This window comes from Choloepus didactylus, chromosome 4 (genome assembly GCF_015220235.1).
Source record: "Choloepus didactylus isolate mChoDid1 chromosome 4, mChoDid1.pri, whole genome shotgun sequence".
NCBI lineage: Eukaryota > Metazoa > Chordata > Mammalia > Pilosa > Megalonychidae > Choloepus > Choloepus didactylus.
This window is the reverse complement of record NC_051310.1, coordinates 94,450,291-94,464,746: the sequence shown is the minus strand read 5'-3', so window position 1 is coordinate 94,464,746 and position 14,456 is coordinate 94,450,291. Positions and strand designations below refer to the sequence as shown.

Here is a 14,456-nt window from a genome sequence, read left to right as displayed (position 1 = left end):
AAAAGAGTTTTGTTTCAATTTCATATTTAGCTTTTGGCAGTATATACTAATATTGGAAATACAGAGTACATTAAATTAGCAGCCAGAATACAGGAGTGTACATAAATCTACTTAAAATATTTATGTAAAAACGTAAGCTTAAACTCAATTCTTTATTTTCTTCTACTTTCAGTTTATAAAAAAAAGGACAAAAACAGTTCTTATATATCTATAAAAATATGAAAGCTGAAAAACATTCATTTGAACAATGCTCTCCTCCTATTCTTTTCTCACCTCTGATTTAAGGATGAAATGTAAGATAGCCCCTCAAGCAGTATAATTAAAATCCTCACAGATACTTGGAATTAACAGGCCCTAAGAAGATACCCTGGAAAACAACTGTGCTTTTAGGAATGGAACTCTCTCATGGTTTGCCAATTTCCAAAGCAAAAGGCAGTTCAAATTCACAAAACCTAGCTTGAGAGTAGAAACTCCCTCCATGAAGTTAAGTGGAGAAGCAAAAGAAAATACAAAAGAATAAAAAAGAAAATGTCAAACTAAAAAGGGTCAGGCCTGTCACAGCACGAAGCAAATTGTTATTTGACTATCTGTAAAAGCAAACACTACATTGACACTTGAATTTCAACACTGAAAAAAAATGAAAGTTTACCTGCGTACTACACCAACAATAACTGTGTTTTCAGAGATTTTTGATGATCTAATAGACCTTAAAAAAAAAAAAAAAAAACACCTTCAAATAAATTTGAAACAATTCTTAAACAAATGCTGGTAAAACAAAGTTGGGGGAGGGGTAGAAGGCAGAGCAAAAGACCCCACTCCTTGGCTTCAAGGCTAGTTGGTCTTTCTCTCTTGGAGACAAACTCTTCATCAGTGAACTGTGGTAACCTAATAGTTATGGAGTTTGAATGTAACAGCAACTGAGATGATGTGCCTTCTACTTATTGTGGTCTTTCTTAACCTAAGTTGGTTTCAATTGTTTCAATTACTGTCTGCCTGCATGAAATGAGCCATCTGTATTACTGCAAGCTGATGGCTACGCTTACCGGGGGTGAAGGAGCCTGTTACAGTTGAGCTGTGCTCCCCAAAAGGTATGTTGAAGTCCTAACCCCCAATACCTTGGAGTGTGACCTTATTTGGAAAGAGGGTCATTATAGATGGAATTAGGTGAGTTAAGATAAGGTCATACTGGAGGATGGGCCCTTACTCCAAAAATATTGGGATCCTTATGAGAAGAGAAGAGACATAGACACACTAGGGAAGAAGGCCATGTGATGACAGAGGCAGAGACTGAAGTGCTGCAGCTGCCAGCTAAGGAACACCAAGGACTGCCAGCAAACCACCAGAGGCTAGGAAGAAGTGAGGAAGGAATCATTCTCCCCTACAAGTTTCAGAGGGAGCAGGACCTGGCTGATGCCTTGATGTTGGACTTCTAGGTTCCAGAACTGTGAGACTGTAAATTTGTTGTTTAGGCCACCAAATATGTGGTAAAACAGAGCCCAAGAGTCAGCTCTCCACTGTATTCTAAGCAGCAAAAAGAATGAGGACTTCATAGGTAGAACGGAGGCAAAAACAACAACACTCAGAAAGAAGAGACTCGACACCTGATAGAAAAGGTTAAGAACAGAGGGGGTTGTTGAGAGAAGTAGAAGAAACTGCTCCACTGAAGTTACCCCAGGAACACGAGGCTCCCCACAGAGTGTGAATTCAGCCTTTTCAACAACTCTGGAGAGGCAGCTTCCCAGAAGGCCATGGGGAACGAAAACCTAGCCAAGAGATCAGAGAGGACAGAAACAAATGTGACACAGAGTAGGAGAAAGAAAAGAAATTGCTCCACTGGAGAGATACAACAGCTGTGAACCCATCCTACATCGGGGGAAGCAAGCAGGACTCTGGAAAAGAAGAACCAGGTCAGAAGAGGAGGAAGGAACTCAGCCCCTAGACTGGGAGGAAGAAAAAACTCAAGTCAGAGGGTGACTTTCGAGTGAGGGAGACGGAGAAGACCATACCCAGCCTACCCCAGCCCAGTCAGAAGTGTGCTGGCCAGAATAGGGCAGAGACCAGCCAAGACTGATCACATTACTTCAGCTCCTTTAAAGAAGCAGAGCACTTCTGCATCACAGAACAGAGAAAATTATTTGAGTGACTATTTCTCAATTCTCCCAAGGACGGTATATAACTAGTACCATTCTAGATGCAAAAGAGAGAAAGTAATTCATTATATAAAATGGATACCACAGTCTTGACAAACTTTTTCTGTAGAGGACTAGATGGTAAATAGTTTTTGGCTTTGCAGGACATGTGGTCTCTGTCACAACCACTCAATTCTGCCATTGTAGCATGAAAGCAGCCAGAGATATACATAGATACATGGGCTTGATTGTGTTCCCCTTTGCCCATCCCTGCCTTAGGGCACTGGTGCTTAATTTTCTTATGGAACTCAGGCTTAGAGTCCAAGGCTAGATGTAGATTAGACCTGGGGTAGAGAAGTTGCTCAGGGATGGACAAGCAGCTCTAGGGACCAGACAGTCTCTTGTGGGCCACAGGGTCTGCTTCTCTCTCTCTGAACATTTCTGCTTTTCCTGGTGTCCATCTGCACTCCTCCAGCTCCCATTTGCCTATCTTCTCCAGAGGGAGCCAACCTAAAAGGCACTACATGGCTCTGCTAGAGCCCTTCTCAACAGGCCACTGCAGGGCTTTCTGGCCAGGTGCCAATCCCCAGTCCACCACGGTGTCCCTGCCTAAAGATAAGCCAAGCACAGCTTCCTGGGGAAGGGGCTAAGAAGGGTCACAGACACGACATGTACTAGCAGAGACAAGGCCAGTTCCCTTATAAATGTGATGACAAATATTTATCCTTGATAATTCATGTGGAAACAAATAACCCTGTCAGAAAAGATTAGGAATACCTTTTAATACTAACCATACACAGGAAATGAGAAATATGGACTCACAAAAGGTATTTTCATGGCTTCTTAGCACACTGTATTTATTCTTGTTCTTATGGTTCTATTATATCAGAGATTTGGAGTGAGGAAAGGCAAATTTAAGTATGCAGACAGCCATTTCAAACCACCTCTTTGCTTTTTAGAAAAACAAAACAAAACAAAACAAAGATCTGAGTGGAATAAAACTGGTATAATAGCAAGTAGGCAACCATGCAGAGGATCTCAGAGTAGTTTTGGATTACATAGTCATAATTGGGAGGTACAGAAATGATGGGCATTTGGCTAAGGATGAAGTGGGAAGAGAAGAGCATGAATTTAACTGGAGACCAGCTGATCCCTACAAAGGAGCTCTACAACATATAAAAAGGCAGAAGTGTACACTTGACTTTTCTGATCAGTAAGAACTGGCTAGGAAATAGAAATGTTAGGAACCTGGTTGAAAAATACACTTGCTTTAGAGTTCATGAAAGCTAGGAAGAAATGACTTGTCACAGTCAAAACATACTCAGATTTTAGGAAGGCAGATTCCAAGATCAGAAGAATGATGGGGCACGATTCTGTAGCATGAGATTCTGAAAAGCAGAGTACACATACTGGAAAGCTCTTAAAACCATGCTTCCTGGGTGCAACATGAGGATTAGACCTATCTACCCATACAAGAAAACCCCAAATAGTGCCTTAAACAAGATTTGTCTCACAAACAGAAGACATGCAGAAGTAGGCCGTCCCAGGCTGCAATGGCACTCTGTAGTATCAGGCTCCTTGTATCTTATGCTTCTCTATTATTGGCTGTACATGGTTTGTGCCTCACAGCACAAGAGAGATGCTTGAACTCTAGCCAGACAGCAGGAAGAAAGGGTGGAAGGAAGGCACGCAACCACCCTTTAAGGATATTTTCCAGAAGATGCACGTTACTTCCATTGGCCACCTGCAAGAACTAGAGAATACAGTATAGCCATAAGTCCAGCTAAAATTCAGGGACTCTGTTTTATGAAAAGTATGGAAAATGGGTATTAGGGGTGTTCCGGTTTGCTAAAGTTGCCAAAAATGCAATATACCACAACTGGATTGGTTTTTACCATGAGAGTTTATTAGTTCACAAATTTACAGTTCTAAGGCCACAAAAGTGTCCAAACTAAGGCATCAACAAGAGGATATCTTCACTGAGGAAAGGCCGTATCATCTGGGGTTCCTCTGTCACATAGGAAGGCACATGGCGACATCTACTGGTCCTTCTCTCCAGGGCTCCAGTCTCAGAATGGCTTTCTCCAAAATGTCTCTGTCCATTTGCTCTCTAAGAGTCTCTCAGCTTTTTAAGGACTCCAGTAAACTAATTAAGACCCACCCTGAATGGGCAGAGTCACATCTCCATGGAAACAACCTAATCAAAAGATCCCACCCACAGTAAGTCTGCCGCCATAAGACTGCATTAAAAGAACATGGATTTTCTGGGGGACATAATAGATCCAAAACAGCCTAAGGGGCAATTACCGGGCTCAAGCCAAACTAGACAACTACAAATGATTCTGATGATGGTCTCGACACAAACTGGTAAAAAGGTCCCATGATGGAGGCTTGCTGTAAGAACACAACAAAGCCCTTTTATGAGTTAAGTTTTACAAAAACACAACCCTGTAACCAGTACTTTGCTACTGTTCTCTCTGATGTATGGGGTGAGTTTCAGATGGAAAAGAATGTAATTTACAATGGTAAAAAGGATCTGCAGACTGAGGTGAATCAAGAGATTGTATGGAAACCTCTGGAACTCTGAGTTGAATCTTACTTCGGCATTCTACGTGGATTGTAATTTGTTAATGCATCTTGGATTTCCACATATTACTTTCTTATTTCTGTCAGCTTCCTTTATAAAATCTTCTCTTTCATTACAGAATCCTGCAACAGTTTCACAAAGGGATAGTTCTTCATTTCTTCTGAGTACACTAAACACGTTTTCCAAATGTTCCTCAATTTCTTGTAGAAAATAATTTTCTTAGTCTTTAGGGCTATCCCTTCCCCCTTCTCTTACGTGTGACAGCTTATTATTTTATTTTTGTTTTCTTTAATTTTTGGCTGTTTGTGTGTGGGGGGGGGGGGGCAGCTTTTTAAAGGTCCCATTCTTTATCTGGTTTACTCACCGTAGAATGGGAGCAATATCTGCCCAAGCCAAGAGACTGCCAGCAGAGAGGGTCAGAAGAGTTTCCCTAGCAAGCCCTGCTGTACCCTTCACTGTGAGAAGCTGTGCTCCTCTTAGGTCTAGGCCTGCAGATCAGGTCAACAGGTGCATGTTCAAGCTCAGAGTGCTGCCAGCAGGCATCCTACTAGCAGGGGTCTTCTGCACAGAACGGGACCCTCTCCTGCTCTCTCCAGTTTTCAAACTAAACCTGAGAACTGATGTAGTTTGATGTTTTGAAAATGCATATAAGAAGACTGTACCCAGGCTCATGCCTCTTGGTGGGAAACACATGTCTCTGTCCATCTCCCTCTGCTCCCATCTTAGGCTTCTGAATGGCTGTAGAAAGTAAAGAATGAAGGGGCAGCAGGAACAGCAGGGGCTGGAGGGCAGGCCTCTGGCCAGCTCACGGAAGCAGGGATGCCCACCTCTGGCCTAGTCATCTGTTCCTCCAGTCAATACAGTTCCAGTATCCCAATCTTAGTGGACACAGTAAGCATGTGGCAAAGCCTTTTCCCCACCTCTACCCTTTAAGGCCACTGGTATTTCAGCCTTAGAAACTGAAGTATGTGTGGGACAGTTCAGGAATAGGCTTCTTGATTAGTCCCCACCATACAACAGATAGTGGGAATCCCTGTCCTTTTCTCTTCTCCCAGCTTCTGACATATCTATCATCTTTGTTTTTTTTTCAGTGCTGTGGTCAATTTTTGTCTCTTTTACTATCTTCATGGGGTTTTTGAAATGAAGTTGGAAGGCGGCACTGACATCAGGCACTGCACAGAATAGTGTGTAACAGCCTCACAACTCATTGACTTGCATCAACTTCTTCTGTCTTCTACTCTATTCTCCACTTGGCAGCTAGAGTGATCTCTCATTGTGCTCAATGAAATACACTGGTGTCTCAACTGCCCACCGGGTCAAGTCCAAAGCCTTTGGTGCAGTCTTGCCCTGAGCCGTGTTCCATACCTGCCTGACCCAGGGCCATGCAACACCTAGCAGAGGCACCCAGGGCACCCTGTGCTTGCTGATGCCTGTTCCTACGCATGCTGCTCCTTCTACTTGGAACGTTTTGCCTTTCTTCCTTTCAAAATTCCTGTTCATCCTTCAAGACTCAACCCAAATGGCCTCTGTGAAAACAGGCCCCCACAGTACTCTGTTTATACTACTCTGTGGGCACTTACTGGCCCGCACTGAATTCACTCACCTGCCTTGCCAATAGAGCAGTAGCTCATTTATGTATCACTAGTACCAAATATAGCATCCGGAACTGAGAAAATCTGCAAAGCAGGGTTCCTAAGCTGGTAGATTTGGGAAATTCAGCACACAAAAAATATATGGCCGAGGGAGACGGCAAGATGGAGGCATAGAGAGGAGTGGAAGCTAAGTAGTCCCCCTGGAACAACTACAAAAAACCAGAAACAACTAGCAAATAACCCAGAATAACTGCAGGGGGACAAACGAGACTGTCTACTCATCATACACCAACCTGAATTGGAAGGAATGCCTGAGAACACAGCATAAAATCTGTATGTAAAACCTGCGGATACAAGTCATGAGACTCCCTCCCCCATAGCCTGAGCTGCAAAGTCTCATGTTGCCAGAGAGAAGCTCTCTCCCAGCAAGCAAATATAGCTCAGCTGAGCTCCAACTGGGGTTTTAAGTAGCGAGTGTGAACTGCTCACTACAGGTATGAATCCCCCAAAAAACAGACAGAGGCTTTGGGTGACGACTGACCTTGGAGAGACGGAGGATTGCCTTGGAATAGGTCTGAAGGGGACTGTCTGTTTCTTTTTCGGCTCAGTGGAGAAAGCCCCAGTCATTTTCAGTTTCCAGGGCTGTGACTCGGAGAAGGGTGGAGACAGCACAAGCAGAGAGAGAGACCACTGAAATGCTAATGACCCCCCCCAGGGGGTCTATCTTCTCTAAGAGGAAAGGGGTGGGGCCCTTTCCATTCAGAACCAGATCCCAGAGCCTGGGGGAACACGGCCACACCTCCTCACACAAGTCAAGAATTACAGGCTAACAGGCATCACCTGCTGGGCAGAAAAGCACAGTGACCTGAGGCATCAAAGGGTGGAGCAATTTTCTAAGACATACCCCCAGGGAAACCAGATACTGAATATTTCTTCCCTCTGGGACCTGAGCCTGTTCTGGTCTGGGAAAACCTGATTTGGATAACCAAGGAAACCATGCCTAGACAACAGAAAATTACAACCTACACTAAGAAAAACAAAGTTATGGCCCAGTCAAAGGAACAAACATACCCTTCAACTGAGATACAGGAATTTAAACAACTAATGCTAAATCAATTCAAAAAGTTTAGAGAAGATATTGCAAAAGAGATATAGGTTGTAAAGGAAACACTGGGCATATATAAGGCAGAAATCGAAAGTTCAAAAAAACAACTAGTAGAATCTATGGAAATGAAAGGCACAACACAAGAAACGAAAGACACAATGGAAACATACAACAGCAGATCTCAAGAGGCAGAAAACATTCAGGAACTGGAGAACAAAACACCTGAAAGCCTACATGCAAAGGAGCAGATGGAGAAAAGAATGAAAAAATATGAGCAACGTCTCCAGGAATGCAAGGATGAAACAAAGTACAATAATGTATGTATCATTGGTGTCCCAGAAGGAGAAGAGAAGGGAAAGGGGGCAGAAGCAATAATAGAGGAAATAACTAATGAAAATTTCCCATCTCTTATGAAAGACATAAAATTACAGATCCAAGAAGCACAGCGTACTCCAAACAGAAGAGATCTGAATAGGCCTATGCCAAGACACTTAATAAACAGATTATCAAATGTCAAAGACAAAGAGAGAATCCTGAAAGCAGCAAGAGAAAAGTGATCCATTATGTACAAAGGAAGCTTAATAAGACTGTGTGCGGATCTCTCAGCAGAAACCATGGAGGCAAGAAGGAAGTGGTGTGATATATTTAAGATACTGAAAGAGAAAAACTGCCAACCAAGAATCCTATATCCAGCAAAGCTGTCCTTCAAATATGAGGGAGAGCTCAAAATATTTTCTAACAAACAGACAATGAGAGACTTTGTGAACAAGACACCTGCCCTACAGGAAACACTAAAGGGGGCACTACAGAGTGATAGAAGACAGGACCGCGTGGTTTGGAAAACAATTTTCGGAGATGGTAGCACAACAATGTAAGTACACTGAACAAAGATAACTATGAATACAGTTCAGAGAGGAAGGTGGGGAGCATGTGAGACACCACAAGAAAGGAGGAAAGATAAAGACTGGGACTGTGTAACTTGGTGAAATCTAGAGTATTCAACAATTGTGATCAAATGTACAAATATGTTCTTTTACGAGGGAGAACAAGCAAATGTCAACCTTGCAAGGTGTTAAAAATGGGGAGGCATTGGGGGAGGAATGCAATCAATGTAAACTAGAGACTGTAACTAATAGAATCATTGTATTATGCTTCCTTTATTGTAACAAAGGTGATATAACAAGGTAAATGCAGATAAGAGGGGGGGATGGGGAGGCATGTTAGACACTTGACATTGGTGGTGTTGTCTGATTCTTTACTCTACTTTGATTTAAGGTTATTTTTCCTTTTGCTGCTTCCTAGCTGTCATTTTTTTTTCCTCTTTCTTTTGTCTCTCTACCTTCTCTGACTCTCCCTCCTGCCTTGTGGAAGAAATGTAGATGCCCTTATATAGACAGTGGTGAAGGTGGTGGACACATAAACATATGACCATACAGAGAACCACCGATTATTTACTTAGGTTGGAATGTATGGTGAGTGAACAAAACCATATTAAAAAAAAAAAGGGGTTGATGACAAACCTCAAGGGCAATATACTGAGTGAAATAAGCCAGACACATAAGGACAATTATTGCAGGGTCTCATTGATAGGAGCTTATTATAATATGTAAACTCACAGACATGAAATATAAGGTACCAAGATATAGGACGAGGCTTAAGAATGGGGAGTGGTTGCTTAGTATGAGCAGAATGTTCAACTAGAATGAACTTAAATGTTTGGAAATGAACAGGGGTGTCGGTAGCAAGATGTGAGAACAACCAACAGTGCTGAATGGTGTGTGAATGAGGTGGAAAGGGGAAGCTCAGAGTCATATATGTCACCAGAAGGAAAGTTGGAGGTCAAAAGATGGGAATGTATAAAACTGAATCCTATGGTGGGCAATGTCCATGATCAACTGTACAAATACTAGAAATCGCTTCCATGAACCAGAACAAATGTATGACAATACAATTAGAAGTTAATAATAGAGGGGCATATAGGGAAGAAATATATACCTATTGCAAACTATATACTACAGTTAGTAGTATTTCAACATTTTTTCATAAACAGTAACAAATATACTATACCAATACTACAAGTCAACAATTGAGGGGGGCTGGTTAGGGATAGGGGAGGATTAGAGTTTCCTTTTCTTTTTTTCTTTTTTCATCTTTCACTTTATTTCTTGTCTGGAGTAATGAAAAGTTTCTAAAAATTGAACAAAAATTAAGTGTGATGGATGCACAGCTGTATGAGGGTACCCAGGGGCAAGTGATTGTACACTTTGGATCTTTGGATAATTGTATGGTATCTGAACAATCTCAATAAAAATGAAAAAAAAAATGACCAAAAGCAACATATCGTCCTGGTTTGGGATCTGACAGACATAATCAAGGGTAAGAAAATACTTTTGTGACAATTTGGAGAATTTGAAAACAGATTAAGTACTATGTTAAGGAATTATTTCAGTCGGGTTTGATAATGTCATGGAATTAGTAAAGTCTGGATTTCTTAGAGATGAATACCAAATATGTATCTGTAAAATTGAATGAAGCCTGGGATTTGCTTTAACATACTATAGGTTAAAAAAAAAAAGTAGAATGTATGGAACAAGATTTCAAAATATTGATAATTGTTGCATTATCTAGTCCATAATTAAGACTAGATAAGATATTGTAATTGATTTATTTTCTAATACTGTCTTGATCAGAGAACATATGTAATGTATTTCAAGTGAATTAATAAGCTGTTTCAAAAAAAAAAATGGCCTTTAGCAAGGTATCTGACAAGGAGTTTAAGGGTTCCAAATGCAACCTATAGAAAGATGAATGCTATTTGGACAGGTCAGTAACTGATGAAAAACTCCTTACAGGGTGTCTTGATTAGGTATCCCAAAAGGGAAGATGAAGGGAAGAAAAGAACTCTGCCAGGGCTAAGATCTTGTAAGCTGGGTAAGTCTGCTGAGACACAGGGGAAGCAGGTTCATGAGGGGGAGCCCAGAAAGAACAGTCCATAGTGGGCAGACACCCTTAAAGGGGATGATCTTAAGGGAGGTAAACCAGGTAAGGGCCAAAATCCAGAAGAAACCAACTTAGAATAAATAAAGACAGGGCCTACTCTTGCCTCAACAAAACTTACTACCAATGGCACAAGGACCCTCCCCATACCCCTAACAAGATGGGAATGATGTGGTGGAATACCAGCTAGTGAGGAAGACCTAAGATTCTTGGTGAGGCTGAGACACAGCCATCAGGAAAGGAATGGGATGGGGGTTGCATGTGTAAATGTCTGCTCTCTGGCTAGCATGGGGGAGGTGACTAATCTATTTACTCCTTATTGGTCCATCCAAACCTAGTGTGAGCTTTTCAGTTCTGGAGGTATCATTGGAAGAGGATTTTCAGAGGCAGCATCCTTGATGGGGCTGGGATCTGACAGCATGCTCTGTGAGGACCCACTGGGCACAGCGAGGATGTGCTCAAACCAGAAAAGAGAAGTCTCAGGGGAACATTAGACCCTGTTCTCACATGTTGGAAATCTATTCTGAGGAAGGGGATTAGACCTGCTCTAGTGACCCTGTGGGCCAAATCTGGATGAAGGTGGGCTTAACATGAGGGGAACTCCTAAAACTCAGAGCATTCCTTTGGGGAGGTCCTAAATCCCCAGCAGAAGCTGGATGGAGAGTGGTGGAGACTTTGCAGAGGAGATGCATATATGACATTCTACCCTTCTCTAAAACCACATTATTAAACAATCCAGTTCACATTCTTTATTTTAAATTATAAAAAGTTTTTATTTACATGACAAGGGAACTCTGGTTAACTATAATATGCATGGAATTTGGTATTTGTGTGAGTTTTTGATTGAGTGCTATTTAACAGTACTTTTTACATTTAAATATTTCATCTCCATTAGTCTAAAGGCTTGTAAAATACAAGAACTTCATTTTATTTATTTTTGGTCAAGAAAATTCTCTTGTAAAGAATTAAATTTGCTGAATGTGTTAAACTTAGTTGTTTAAAATATTTCTAAAATGCATAACAATAGTACATTTTCCTCCCATAAAAAGTTTAGCATAACTGAACATTCCTTTGATAATACAAGATCTAGCAGAGACATCTTTATGAGTATGAAATGTCATATTCAGCACACATCTGAGGCTAGATGTGGTCTGTGGAGAAGACTGGGAAAGGGGCCAAGTTTTCTTCAGCACCTCATCCCTCCTCATCTTTTCTGTTTTGGCTGCCATTTGGCCATCTTTAAATACCTCTCCCACCTTTCCACATTCCACTAATACTACCAAGTACCATTTACTTGAGGTATTTTTTTCCCTTCCTCTAAGTAATAGCCATTGAGCATTAGAGATAGATGATGTGCTGGTTTGTATGTATTATGTCCCCCAGAAAATGCCAAATTCTTTGATGCAATCTTGTGGGGACAGACGTATTGGTGTTGATTAGACTGGAATTCTTTGATTGAGTGTTTCCATGGAGATGTGACTCAATCAACTGTGGGCGAGAACTTTGATTGGATAATTCCATGGAGGTATTATCCTGCCCATTCAGGGTGGGTGTTAATTGGATCATTGGAGTCATATAAAGGAATTCACAGACAGAAGGACCTCAGAGCAACTGCGAGTGACCTTTTGAAGAGGAATGGCAGCTAAGAGAGGACAAAATGTCCCAAGAGCAACATTTTGGAGAACATCATTTTGAAACACAACCTGGGAGCAAGTAGACGCCAGCCACGTGCCTGCCGAGCTAACAGAAATTTTCCAGATGCCACTGACCATCCTTCAGTGACAGTACCCTATTGTAGATGCCTTACTTTGGACACTTTAGGACTTTAAGACTGTAACTGTGTAACCAAATAAACCCCCTTTATAAATGTCAATCCATTTCTGGTATTTTGCATTCTGGCAGCATTAGCAAACCACAATAGCAGGGATCCTGGAAACCAAGTGTTTAAAATTTACAGCTAAGAAGACACATCCCAGAGAAAGCAGAGAGTTACCTCAAGTCAAGCAGCTGGTCAGGGGAAGCGCCAAACGTATAGGACCCAGGCCTCCCTCCACCCTGGCCAGAGCTCTCTTCATTTCTCTTGGGCTGTGATCCCTTGTGGATGTGCTGAGTGACTGGCCACATAATACGTAAAACAAATCTGGGCTACAGTCACAATGGCTCACTGTGGACTCCACCAGATTAAAGTAAGAGATGAACACAGGCAGCATTTCACACATCAGATCAAGGCCAGAGGGGAAGCTCTGCTGGCGGCAAGCCACACTAGGGAGAAAGCTACTGAGTCTGACTACCTGAAATATGGGTTCTCACTGCCAAGGAAAACATGCATGTTGAAGTCACCTCAGATCCTGCAAATGACATTTTCGATATATCACCTCAGTTTTTTAACCCTTTCTTGTCACCTCAGTTTTTAACCTTCTGTATATTTGGTTAAAATCTTTTCTATCCCTTAAAAGTCAAGATTTTAAATATCCTTAACAATAACATGTTACAAAATTTTACATTATATTAAAATTACAATTTGCCTTCCCCAAAATAAAAGTTTTCTATTTAATAAAAATGAGTATTTTACTTTGCCTTGCTTCTATTAGCAGCAAATAACTTTCTTTGAAAAGCATCTTCTTAGATTTCTATCTGTTCTCAAAATTCTCTCAGGATACTGGATAGTCTACAAGTATTATAAACAAGGCAGTCACCTATCAATAGCAGACAATTTTAAAAAGTTTCATAACTTTAAAAACATCTGGAAATTATAATAATCCTTGATTTAGTGATATGCAGGTAACAACTGTGGTTATTTACAGATTGGGTTTCATCTTAACTTTCAACGGTTTTCATACATATTTTCTTACTGTTTTAAGCAAAGCAAAGCAAAATAAAACAAAACAAAAAAAGAAATAAAAATCAGTTGTAGAAATAATGATGTTCTAATGTCTTGATTATTTTACATGCATGAAACGCAACTTAAAAGAGAGCTTGACCAACTTGAAAGGTGAAATCACTGCCCTCCCCGCTATGTGGGATCAGACACCCAGGGGAGTGAATCTCCCTGGCAACGTGGAATATGACTCCCAGGGAGGAACGCAGATCTGGCATCGTGGGATGGAGAACATCTTCTTGTCCAAAAGGGGGAAATGAAAAGAAATGAAATAAGCTTCAGTGGCAGAGAGATTCCAAAAGGAGCCGAGAGGTCACTCTGGTGAGCACTCTTATGCACAATATAGACAACCCTTTTTAGGTTCTAATGAATTGGGGTAGCTGGTGGTAGATACCTGAAACTGTCAAACGACAACCCAGAACCCATGAATCTTGAAGACGATTGTATAAAAATGTAGCTTATGAGGGGTGACAATGGGATTGGGAAAGCCATAAGGACCACACTCCCCTTTGTCTAGTTTATGGATGGATGAGTAGAAAAATGGGGGAAGGAAACAAACAAACAGACTAAGGCACCCAGTGTTCTTTTTCACTTTAATTGCTCTTTTTCACTTTAATTATTATTGTTATTTTTGTGTGTGTGGTAATGAAGGTGTCAGGGATTGATTTTGGTGATGAATGTACAACTATGTAATGGTACTGTGAACAATCGAATGTACAATTTGTTTTGTCTGACTGCATGGTATGTGAATATATCTCAATAAAATGAACATTAAAAAAAAAAGAGAGAGCTTGAACTTAATGTATTTCCAGGTTGCATTTGTTGACACAAATGCCAATGGTACTATTTAGGCCCAAGGCTCAGGCTTACCTGCAAAGTGCCTCTGCATCCAGCTGCCGAGGATTTCTGTGGTCTATGATAATGATGTCATGATGCTTGTCCAGGAAACAGGCAAGGACAGCTTGAGCCTCCTTGGTGACTGTACACTTAAAACCTGCTTTCTCACAGGCCCTACAGAATCCATTACACTGGCTATCTTCTTTGGTAAACACTAAGAGTACCTGAATCAAAAGAGCAGGAACACTTCTTTTAAAAAGCTCTTGATAGAATTGTTATTTCTTAACAAGCCACAGAAAACTTCCACTTGTTTTCAAGGCACAGACGTAAA

The 14,456-nt window shown here is 41.2% G+C and overlaps 1 protein-coding gene across 3 annotated transcripts in view; it reads right to left on the bottom strand.

The window, feature by feature from the left end:
* Positions 1-14,456, bottom strand: part of PDE8A (phosphodiesterase 8A) — a 202,056-nt gene that overhangs the window by 66,334 nt on the left and 121,266 nt on the right. For 2 of the 3 annotated variants that reach the window (XM_037833125.1, XM_037833127.1), the window contains exons 3-4: positions 14,159-14,349; positions 650-706 (exon numbers count right to left, since the gene is read on the bottom strand). In XM_037833125.1, coding sequence (XP_037689053.1) covers positions 650-706; positions 14,159-14,349 — 248 coding nt within the window. The remainder of the gene's footprint in view (positions 1-649; positions 707-14,158; positions 14,350-14,456) is intronic. The other variant, XM_037833126.1, reaches the window with a different exon arrangement.